General features: G+C 37.7%; 1 protein-coding gene across 1 annotated transcript; it reads right to left on the bottom strand.

The window, feature by feature from the left end:
- On the bottom strand, positions 3497–12246 carry LOC18793659 (probable pre-mRNA-splicing factor ATP-dependent RNA helicase DEAH4). Its single transcript, XM_020556034.1, has 15 exons — positions 11950–12246; positions 11644–11841; positions 11303–11520; positions 11066–11118; positions 10805–10921; positions 10628–10719; positions 10235–10321; positions 6508–6722; positions 6322–6414; positions 5820–5943; positions 5381–5528; positions 5096–5165; positions 4583–4743; positions 4288–4463; positions 3497–4189 (listed from the first exon to the last, which is right to left on the bottom strand). Exons 1-15 carry the CDS (start codon positions 12147–12149, stop codon positions 4039–4041), a joined length of 2103 nt encoding a protein of 700 aa, XP_020411623.1. The 5' UTR covers positions 12150–12246; the 3' UTR covers positions 3497–4038.

Below are 12380 nucleotides of genomic sequence, written 5' to 3'. Positions count from 1 at the left end.
ACATGTATCATCTCCGTCATATATAAATTTGATGTCTGCCGATTTTATCTCTATCATATGTACGTGACTTCAACTGTTAAAAGAGAAATGTGATCAACAATGTCGATACCCAAATAATTTTAAAGTTTAATAAAACTAAGCACCACCACAAAGATATTGCAGTAACCAAAGAACCAAGTCACCAATCAATCAATGTATCAGTGCTTTTGCTTTGATCACGGTTTGAGGACCAAGCAATAATTTGCTAGTGTAAATGTGCAATCTGGAAACTGGGGGGAAACTTTGTATCCAATATTGAACTCGAAAGTACGTTGAAGCCTCTCCCAACTCCACCAAGGTTCCGGCTATGGTGTTTGCTTGGAGTTCAACGATTTGTACAACATTTCTGTCTGGTAGGGCCCACTTTACAAGAGAATTGGGTTATTTTTGGTGAAACAAGAAAGTGTTTTGCAGTCCCGAGCTTGGATGTAAGAATCAAATTCAAAATTTTGTCCCACATCGACCAGAGGAAGCACGGGAGGCGACCAAGCGTGTTATATATCAGGCCATCAAATTTGGTTGGAACTCACGGAGCCACGCGGTGAGCACAGAGCGAACTATTCTTTCGCCTTTTACTAAAGAATACCGTGTGCTCGCCGCTTTTAGTGGCATACGCTTATTTTTGGAGGACACTCCTCTCTCGGAGGAGAGTCCTAACAATTCTAGTCCCCAAAGTTTCTCATAATTTTGACTGATGCTCAGTTTCATAATTTAAGTTAAATGGGTAGACTCTGTCAAAGTTTGACCTCTCCCGTAACAATAATGGTCGAAAGCCATAAGAAAGGAAAATGGGGAAATTTCCATTTTCCAAGCCCTTTAATTATGTTATACTTGTGATAAGAGAGCCTTTTTAAACCTGAGAGCATATTCAGCAGAGTTAGCAACTCTGGTTATATACCCTTTTTGGCATCTCCAGCAGAGTTACCCATTTTGGCGAGAAAAACGAAAAAATTCTCACTCCAACATATTCCCTACTTGTCTTTCTATTTTGGAGAACCTAATTTTGGCTTGCTATATCTAGCAAGGAGAGAGAGAGAGAGCTTTGGGAGGTCAGTGAGGATGATTTTAAAATTGGGAGATTCACTATTATATCCAATATAAGAATCCAAATTTTTTTTAAAAAAAATCATATATAATAGGGTGGGCACGGTCCGGTTTTTGCCTCAAATTAGAACCGAATTTGGTACTATTCATCCGGTTTGGTTTGATTTGGTTTTAACAAAAAAAATCCAATTCGGGTTGAATTGGTTTTGGTTCGGGTTGAATCGGTTTCGGTTCGGTTTTGAACTGAATTATTAAAATTATTTTTTAACACAAATTTCAACTGAATTTATTTTTTTGAAATTAATAAATTATTTAATTTCATAGAAAAATAAATATTAAAGCTAGAAAAGAGAGATGTTTTGAAATTGAACTTGGATAAATATTAGTTATGAGATTAAAAATGTAGCATTGAATATAAATAAATATTGAAATTATATATTTTTTAAGTTGACAGGTTCGGTTCAACCCGGTCCAATTTTTGAAGACATAGAACCAGATCCAAACCCGGTCTGGTTCGGTTTCTGACTGGTTGTTGACTTTTTGTCAACTCAGTTTTTTCGATGCAGTTCGCCTCGGATTTCTGGTTTGCCGATTTGAATGCCCACCCCTACTATATGAAATAGACTTTAGAAACACACCCAAAGTCCATTTACAACATAACAAAAAGACTTTTAACTTCTTTTAAATTACAAACTGTCATTGATTTCTTAAAACAAACTCAACCCAAAAACCTCGTAAAAAAGCCCAAAATACTCAGTAGAGCATCAAAGTAATTTAATAATCAAAATTAAATTTAATAGGGCCAGTTGTCATTTTTTGAGTTTTTTTTGGTTTGTTTATAGAAATTAAATAGTGTAGGGTTTGTTTATAATTTTAGTGCTAAGAATGAGTATATGACTAAATATCTCATTAAAATTTTAATTAATTAAAAAATAATACAGTATTTGAGATTAGTCAAAATAGAGAACATTATTAGAGGAAACACCTTTTTAGTCGTTTGCTATAATGGCTTTTTTGCTATTTTAGCTAGAATTTGGCTTAAATTTGGACTTTACTGGAGATGTTCTTAGTAGTTGGAAAGTATCTGCATACTGGAGATGTTCTTAGTAGTTGGAAAGTATCTGCATAGATGGGACATAGAAGTTAGAAACCAAAAATAAATAGAGTTGAGAAGTATAATGAGATTCAAGTTAAAGCAAAGAGGGCATGTTGGTTCAGTTTGCCTATGAAATATATATTCCAAAAGGGATGTATCCAACGGACAAAAGAAAATTCATGAAAAATTGCAAAAGAAAAGTAACGTATTAGAGCATCTCCAGCAAAGTTGCTATACTTTGCTCCTTAGCCATTTTGGTTAGAATAAGGGCAAAATGTAGCTCTAGGAAACTTGCTCTATTTTGGAGAACTTCCTATTTGAATTTGGTGGCTAGCGATATGGGACAAAAATACTTAGACAATTAAGGAGAAATTAATGATCGCAGGGAAAAGAGAACGCATCATATCTTGGGACAAATTCTCGATAGGAGAGAGAAATTAAGAGTTCTCCATTTCTTCCTCTTCCAGCTAAAATTTGGAGATCTGAAGATGCTCTTAGCAACAAGTTGTCAAGTGGAAAATTTGAGACTTTCAAAATCATTTTAAGTATTTTGAACTGGAGTCAGAGGTGGCACGTATCATATTGTTAAATGTATTGGTTACTAGTGGAGAATTATTCGGTCAACGGCTTGTATTTTGGATCTTGTTAGAACAATATCAAGATTGGCTTCCTGTTTAAGCATAGAGTTACGGTTGAGATGGCTGGCATTTTAAGCATTTTGAACTGGAGTTGGAGGGTGCGCCAGGCCAATGCAGCAGTGCAACGCAGAGGCGACGCGCGAAGACCCCAGTAGCAAGCTACTGTGTTGGGCCCTCCCCTTAAAGAAATTAATTTAATATCGTGTGGGCCGATGGCCCACGTATCAGATATTAAACTGATAAGAACAGATACTACACTTGATCTTAGCCAAAAGGCCGAGAAAGGTATGATTTGTCCAGCAACTCGTTTTCGTTTTTATAAGGCATGGCAAGCTTCCCTGTTTTATGATGCTAGCGATATGGGACAAAAATACGCGAGATATTATGCATTCTCTTTTCCCTGCGATCATTATTGGCATCCACCCTCTCGTTCCATAAATTTCAAAAGTTTATGATCTCTCTAGTGAGTTGTCAGCATAATTATCAAATTAGGTGATCCATCAATTTTAAATCCATGGCTTCTTTTCCAATATGAGACTGTTGTTAATCAAGATTATATATTCTGCCCATTAATCTACTTAAACAATGACGTTGATTGATGGTTATTGCCTAACAAGAGTATAATTGTCCCCTTCTTCATGCCATAACCTCTCAATACTGAAATTAAAAGTAGGGGAAATAACGAGATAATAGATAAAATGATGAGCTTGATCATACACGCGGCCGAACAGTGCTAACAAAACTCTCTTTCTTTTTTTCTTTTTCTCTTTCCCTTTGGTCCTTCTCATTTGAGGAATTTTTGGTATTGTTAGCATATACAAGTGTATGTCAACAGCCAGCATGCTCAAAATAGGCCACGCTGGAAGATTATAACTAAATACAAATACTCCTTGGAGGCAAAAGTAACGAAAGATCCGCCATTGAGAGGTCATCTAAGCTGCGAGAGCGAAGAAGAAAAAATTGAAAATACAGTAGGTAGGTGTGCTGGGCATGCCTTCCAAAAGTCCTTGATTGCAACTACGGTAGTATGGATGAGGCTGACAATGATATGATATTAATTTGGGAGTTAGGGAGTCGGTAGCCTAAGCTTGGTTTCAGGGTGGGGAATTTGGTTAGAAAAGGGTTCCGTAGTTACCAGTTGTAGCTCAAACCAGCTTTCTTTCTTTTGGTGTTAATACTCAATACCCCCACTATTTCATCAAATACAACTGGTGAATAAGCTCATTTCTTTCCTTTACGAGCAAGAAATCGTTCCCTAGCTGCTTGTATTTTACTTTCGTGATCATCAGGAACTGCTGCAACAACGTTATCTGTCTTTGGCAAATCAGACATATTTTCCTCTGTGTGCTCTTCAATACGACCAATCCCACCACTGCATATAAGGAAAAAGGTTAAAGCTCAGAATGAAAATTTGAATTAGCAACAAAATCATTTTCTACTTAGAATTGTGTTCCACGAAAACTGGCTTACCTCAGCTTGTTGATATTTATTTTATTCACTTTGTCCAAAATGGGTGTGACCCAAGCAATATTTACGGCACATACAGTACGCAAGTATGGGCGGGAAGTTGCAATGAGTTCTTGGTACACAACATAGTCTGGCAATTTTCCTTCATCATCGGGTTTTAGCACACTGGATGGATGCACCTGAAATAAGAGATATAAGTGTCAGTTCTAGACTTAGGGTCCAAAAACTCACTCCAAGCTTTGACTAAATGCTGTAAGATACACCTATCCACAATCACTTTCCTACTCAAGGTTCATACCTGTACTACTTGGGGCTTAAAACCTAAGGTTCGATACCCATTGTGATATACCATTCTCTCAGCGAGCTGATTTGCATATCCCACACACAAGGCCCTCCTCAAGTTGTGATAATCCTGTTGGCTTTCTTTCCATCTTCTGCTTGTCTGTACATCTAATGGTCCTGTTTTCCAGATATGCAATGTCTTATCAATAGAGTGAAGGCAAACAACATCACGAAAGCATAGCAAGAAGAATATTCAGGTGGTAGGTAAACAGTAACAATAAAGACCACAGACCACTGCAAGACAAAAACCTCTAGACTAAGAACGGCAGTTGATATATTTTACTTTTTTTTTTATAATCCCATTTCATTTTGTTCCATAAATCATTGTATTTTGGAAATGTTACTGTATTTAGCACTCCTCAGTTAGCAAATCTATTATAACTAAAAGCTCCATATGATCAAATTACAAGAAAATGTTTCATTAATGTGATCAATGATCGTAAGCTCCTCAATAATGTAGCTTACTAACCTTTTGCTATTTTCTGCATGATCTGAGATAGCTGTCTCCTGACATCCTTCACAAACTTCATCCCTCTCACCTACAACCAATGAGTTCCAGAAACATAATGTGCAAATATTAGAAATTAGAATCATACTGTACATGTCATTAATATGATGCATCAGAATTTTGACGAGATTCCCTCATAGTGAGAAACCAAAGTAAATTCTGAAAAATTAAAGAGAACCACGCATGACTTCTCTCTCTTAGTTGTCTACATATATCAGATTTCTTATAGAGAGTATAAAAGGGTACCTGCAACTGATAATCCTTGCACCAATCAATGTCATAGTTAGTCTGATGCCAGCACTCATAGATCTGTAGCAACTGGATATGATCACCCCAGCCAGAACCATCAGGAAGGTCCAAATAATCATGTTTCCTCTTCTTCTCAGTATTCTTGCTACAAATGTAGCCATGCACAACTACAATTATCTCAAATGAAATATTCATATTTCAAGGGACACTTGGAAAGTGCAGAGGCATACAAATATCTTTCTAAAGTACAGACTTCATAGTTATGCAAAACTTTAACTATCTGCCGGAACGTATGTGTGCATGTGTGTGCGCATTTAGTTTCACTTATTTTGAGATATGCAAGTATCTTCAAACTAGGAACACAATGCATGCTATTAACAAACTTCCACATCATACATAGGGGCACCATCTTCTAAGAGAATTTTAATGAGTTTACCTTCGACCAGGAAGCAATGTGGTTTCTGCGGATAACATAGCAGCAACAGTCAAGGCCTGGGATAAGCAACCATGCTCATTTGCCTCCATTAAGGTCCTTGACAATGAAGGTTCTAGTGGAAGCTCTGCATAAAATCAAGAAAATGCTCTGCTGACTCATCAAATATCCAAGAAGGAATATGCTCAGTGTGAACACAAACACTCATATCAATAGGTAATAAATTCTAACAAACAGATATTATACGTAAAGAAAGCACATGCATGAATGCGATGCAGAATGTTATGAAAACATAGAAGACACTTTAATTACAATTCAACAAAGGATATGGATGATGTATAATATGTTCACCGCTATAAAATGACTTTTTGTTGTCCAAAATGGTGGAACTGTGCAATGAGACCAAATTTATCAAAACTACTAAAACTTGTGCAGGCTTCAAAATAATGGCAACACATAGTGAATAAAATTATAACTCTTACAAAATGGGATGTAAATCTAATACCAGCCATCGTTTTTCCAATTCTTGTGATCAATCCATTTTCGTCAATAGCATCGATAAGATACAATTGCTTCAGAGCATCTTGTAAAGACTCAGCTGTGGCAAAAGCAATTGGATGTAAACGATTATAGGCAATCAATGCATGCCTGAAGAGGGAAGAAACGCACCGAGAAAAAAAAACTGTCTTACGTGAAGGAGAATCAAGAAAATCAAATTTGAGAATATCAATATCAGGGAGGTCCAAAGATTTCAAATAAAGAACACTTCCAGCAAGTGAAGAGCGTTGTATTTCAGGAATTGTTACATCCAGGAACTCATCCTCGTAAACCGCGGAAGGGTATAATCGATAGCACTTCCCAGGACGTGTTCTTCCTGCTCGTCCAGCACGTTGATGTGCTTGTACCCTGCAATCATATGAATCCAAAATTTATTAGAACGATAAGCAGAATCAATCATGCTTTTAAAGATAAACATTCAAGGTTATAAACCTATAAACATGACATCTTCCTTGTATTGGAATTACGGTTTACGCCCCTTGGCCCATGCTTTTTAAATGATAACTATACATTTGTTTCTAGATCAAAATGCCACTATAAGAAGTTGATAATGCTGATTGCTTACATAGTTGGTTCAGAGTTGCAGTGTTAAAAGCAATTAAGGAACACATACACAAGGAAGGGAAAATGATGCGGACATCATTAGTTAGTTTCCTGATTTATTAGTTTCCTAGATTCTCTAGTTTTCCAGATTTCACTAGGATTTTAGTTTCCAGTTTTTTAGTAGGATTTGATTTAAGTTTCCTAGTTTATTTTTACTTAGTTCCTTGGTGGATTAGGATTTCTTTTTTTATTAAGGGATTTTTATCCTTTTGTTTCTAGGTTTTAGTTTGCTATAAATACCCCCCATGTAGTTCTTTAAAATTCAGTTGTTGAGATATAAAGAAAAGCTTATTTTCCAGAGATTGGAGACTACTTGGTGTGAAGCCAAACCCCTGGAGTGATTCCAGACTTATCCCTTTTGTTCTATTTTCTGTTTTCCCATTGTTTTCGCTTCCGCTAAACTACCTAAATACCCAATTTACCCATATCCTACATCAAATTTGGCATCAGGGCCTGGTTTTCGTTTTCCTTGGGTTCAAAATTTGAGAGTATTTCTTGTTCTTCACACCGTGTGCCAAGTGATGGCTCCAACTAAGCCTGGAAAGACAGACGAGCCAGAGACGGACTTTTAACGTCTTGTTCAGATTATGGAAAACCTATCAAAGCAAGTGGCAGATTCAGACACTAGCTCCAGACTCGTGGAACGTCGCCTTGCAGACTTAGAAGCAGCTAACCAACATAATGAAGCAAGTGTGAAGAAGTGAGGAATCATGATCGACAACGTCATGATAGAAGGAATGATCGAGACGCAGAGAGGCACAATTTTCATCATGGCTATGAGCAAGACCCTGATGAAAGGGTGATGAGATCAGTGAAAGTTGACGCTCCTAATTTTGATGGTGAGCTAAATCCTAAAGCACTCCTTGACTGGTTAGCTACCATGGATCGCTACTTTGAGTGGCATGACATGTCTGAAGCTCGAAGGGTGAGATTTGCTAAGATAAAATTGGTGGGTCAAGCTGGATTGTTTTGGACCAATGTTGAAACACAGCTAGAGAAAGCTGGTGAAGAACCAATCATCCATTGGGGTGAGATGAAAGAAAGGTTGAAGCAGAAATATATACCATTATCCTATCAACAAGGTTTGTTGGACGAGTGGCAAACTCTTCGTCAAGACAACATGCCGGTTGCTGAATATATTGCAAAATTTGAGGAATTCATGTTGCAATGTGACATAAGGGAAGATCGAAGGATGACTATTTCTCGGTTTAGATCAGGACTTCGTCCAGAGCTTCAAAGGGAATTAATTCCTCATACTATGAATACTTTAGGGAGGGTGTTTCAGGTGGTACAAGAACTAGAGAAGTATCTAAAGTCGTCCAATGTAGTCAAGCAAACTGATTCTCAAAGATCTGATTGTCATGTTGGCACATCTGTGACTCCAAGTTCTACGACTCCAACATCTACGACTAATTTAGTAAAAACTGCCAAGGGAAAAGGAGTGCTAGTAGATGCATGTGGTGGTGGTGGAACGCAAAGATGTTACAGATGCCAAGGATATGGACACTTTGCTGTCCAATGCCCAACGAAGGAGGCAACAAGAAATCTGTGTGCACACATCAACAAACAAGCTGACAATCAAGGCGAATTTGAGGAAGATATTTATGAACCCCAACAACCTGATGAAGATTGTGGAATCGACTTTGAAGTCCCTCATCCAACATTAGCAGTAGTAAGGTGTACTTTGGCTCAACCTAGGAAGGAAACTGAGGATTGGCGTAGGACTTCCATTTTCCACACTTACATCAAGTCTGGAGATAAAGATTGTAAGGTGGTCATAGATAATGGGAGTTGTATCAATGTGGTGTCAACGCTGACTGTTTCTCATCTTGGTTTGTTGCCCGAGAAGCATCTTGTGCCATACAGAGTATCATGGATTGACAGATCTTCTATCCCTGTTACCCAACAATGTAATGTTCCTATACAGTTTTCATCTTACAAAGATCATGTTTGGTGTGATGTGGTGGACATGGATGTGAGTCATATTCTCTTGGGAAGACCATGGATCTACGATTACAACTTTACCATCTTGGGTCAAGAAAATATATGTTCGTTCATCCATAAAGGAAAGAAGATCACGATGAAGTCACTTCAACCCAAGCTCATGAATCAATCTATACCAAACAAACAGGAGCAAGACAGAGTTGGTAAAACCAAAGCTCTACATATCATTACGCTTAAAGAATGTAAGGAAGATGCAGAAGTTCCTAGTCAAGTGGAAGTTAGACCAGATTCTCATAGTACTCGGATTGCAAAGGAGAACCTGCCGTACATTGATCCCGACATTTTGGAATGTTCTTACAGCTTTATCTCGCCTGAGTCGAGATCTTTTCAGCCAAGGAGAATTGATGCAAACATCATTAGTTAGTTTCCTGATTTATTAGTTTCCTAGATTCTCTAGTTTTCCAGATTTCACTAGGATTTTAGTTTCCAGTTTTTTAGTAGGATTTGATTTAAGTTTCCTAGTTTATTTTTACTTAGTTCCTTGGTGGATTAGGATTTCTTTTTTATTAAGGGATTTTTATCCTTTTGTTTCTAGGTTTTAGTTTGCTATAAATACCCCCATGTAGTTCTTTAAAATTCAGTTGTTGAGATATAAAGAAAAGCTTATTTTCCCGAGATTGGAGACTAAATGGTGTGAAGCCAAACCCCTGGAGTGATTCCAGACTTATCCCTTTTGTTCTATTTTCTGTTTTCCCATTGTTTTCGCTTCCGCTAAACTACCTAAATACCCAAGGGTGAGGGAATCGGAAGGGGGCTCATAAACCGGGCGGGCGGGCTTTTGGGCACACGGAAAAGGGGAAGTGGATGGAGGGTGCTTCTCAGCTAGAGTTGGCGGAGAAGGGTAGCCTAGTGTGTAAGCACAGCAATGAACCGCGGCGAACCCTCAGACTACCTATCTAAGATTAGGGGGGAGATCCTCAGTAGTGGTGACCCTTTCACTCTTCCACGGACTGATGAAAAGGCCTGGTGAACTTCCAATCCAAATCTTTTCACATAGGAATGAAATGGATCAAGATTCAAATTACTGCTCATATGTGTTAGAAACCTTATAGCAAACTAATAATTGGTGGAGTTTAAGATGTGAGAATAAGGAAGATAAGAGATTATCCTTTGGAAAAACCAGGCAACACGTCCACCATAATTGCACAAAAATAACCCAAGAACCGAAAAAAAAAAACACAGTAATGAATTGAAGTGCAAAGACAGAAATATTAACAAGCTATATGATAAAAATGGAACTACCAACTCCTTACTTGCTAATTTGAACAACATCGAGGGAATACATGCCAGTTGACGGGTTGTACTGCCGTTGCTTCACATAACCAGAATCAATAACATACCTGTGATTCACACATAATTTCTAAGTATGAGAAAACAGAAAACTGTTTAACGTCATTCAATTATGGCACGACCAGAATAACTGATAGTAAATCAAACTCCATACATAGGAGGAAGAGTGAACAAACAATGTAGCAAAAATGTTTTCTTGAATTCGACCGATATCATTGCTTCCACAGAATCATTAAGTAAATTTCATCCAAGCAACGCCCCCATTTTATATGAAGCAATATATATAAATAAATAAATAAATAAATGAAAAGCAGAATGAATGTGATAGATAGATAGGCATTAGTTTCTTCTCTTACACAACACCATCAACAGTCAAAGAAGTTTCAGCAATGTTTGTGGCAACAATAAATCTCCTACAATTTGGAGGTCGAGGTCCAAAAACACGTACCTGTATAGAAAAGATGAAGCATCAACCAACAAAGTATTACGATAAACCCTCCAAAAATAGAACACAAATACAAAAGTCTACTTGCCTGCATTTCAGGCTGCAAAGAACCATGAAGAGGAAGGATTATGGCATCCATGCAAGACCCTTCTTCCAGGCTTCGAACTCTATCTTCTAACTTAGATACCAACTTATCTATATCATCCTATGCAGAATTACACTTTCTTGGTCAATAGAAACATTGTGGGGAAAACCAATGTAATCGACAGTATTAATCCAAAGTAGTCACAGACTCACATGTACATAGGATGTCATAAAAGGAAAATACAGTAAGAACACAGCATCTCACCTGCCCAGTCATGAATATTAAGACATCACCTTCCCCTTCCTTCATATGTATATCTGTAAAAAGAGAAACTGGTTAGTTCAACCTCTTACCAACAGAAGAAGAAGAATTTGGAAACTGTTATATACTAAACTGGAAGAAAAACGTCAACTTAAAACAACAGAGAGAAGATACCACATTAATTATATAAAGATATATACAACGATGAGGCAACAAGTAAACTAAAAAACCAAATCATACCGAGAGCTGTTGCTAAAGATGACTCAAGATAGCTGACAGGACGCTCATGACTGTACACTATTTCGACTGGAAATAACTTCCCTGGGACTCTCACTACAGGGCATTCTGAAAAGAATTGTGATACTTTTTCATCATCAAGAGTTGCTGAAGTGATCAGAACCTTGAAATTTGAGGCACGCCTTTTAACCAAGCGTTTCATCAGTCCCAGCAATATGTCCCTGGTTCACAAAATGCACATTTTAAATAAACAAAGACTAGAAATTCTAAGAACACAAAATAACAATTAGTAAACCACAAAGAAAATACTGAGAGAGAGAGAGAGAGAGAGAGAGAAATGGTACGTGTTCAGGCTCCTTTCATGAGCTTCATCAAGTATTACTACAGAGTACTCATCGAGCTCTGGATTGGAAAGACTTTCACGAAGGAGAACTCCATCAGTGAGGTACTTGATACGCGTCCTCTCTGACGTTCTATCTTCAAATCTGATGGCGTATCCAACTTCATCCCCAAGCCGGACACCAAGCTCCTGTGAAACTCGTCTGTGTACAATTTCAACAAATTATAATAAACAACTCATTTCGAATAGTGTAAAACGCAAGATCAATTCAGAAGCCAATGAACGAAACAATGGCGGCTTTACACTATACCTGGCAACGGAGACAGCGGCGACTCGGCGAGGCTGAGTGACGCCGACGATTCCAGACTTGGTGTAGCCTCTTCTGTGAAGTATTTGAGAGAGTTGGGTGCTCTTTCCTGAACCGGTCTCTCCGATAATCACTACGACCGTGTTTTCTTCTACTGCTTTCATGATTGTCTCTTCGAATTGGAGGATTGGTAGGTCCGCCATTGATAGAATAGCCAAGCTTCAAAATTGCAGAGTGACAGGAAAGAAGAATAGGGTTTTTGAGAATTATTTGCAAGAAAATTGAAATCAGGGTTTTAGAAAACTCAATTGTTTTTCAACGGTTTTTTTAGGGAACACCAAACGACACCGTCTCAAATAGTTGTTTGTTGTTTGTTTAATTGCATCCTAATTATTATCTACAACTGTTTGTAATTGTGAATTACTAACATTAAT

This window comes from Prunus persica, chromosome G1 (genome assembly GCF_000346465.2).
Source record: "Prunus persica cultivar Lovell chromosome G1, Prunus_persica_NCBIv2, whole genome shotgun sequence".
Taxonomy (NCBI): domain Eukaryota; kingdom Viridiplantae; phylum Streptophyta; class Magnoliopsida; order Rosales; family Rosaceae; genus Prunus; species Prunus persica.
This window is presented reverse-complemented; position numbering and strand designations above follow the sequence as displayed.

What these genes read in the sequence shown, in the direction of transcription:
- LOC18793659 (XM_020556034.1), bottom strand. Translation starts at nt 12,149, where the DNA reads ATGGCGGACCTACCAATCCTCCAATTCGAAGAGACAATCATGAAAGCA. An exon ending in GCCGCTGTCTCCGTTGCCAG is followed by an intron (nt 11,842 to 11,949) that starts GTATAGTGTAAA and finishes AATTGTACACAG; the next exon opens with ACGAGTTTCACAGGAGCTTG. An exon ending in TAATATTCATGACTGGGCAG is followed by an intron (nt 10,922 to 11,065) that starts GTGAGATGCTGT and finishes AATTCTGCATAG; the next exon opens with GATGATATAGATAAGTTGGT.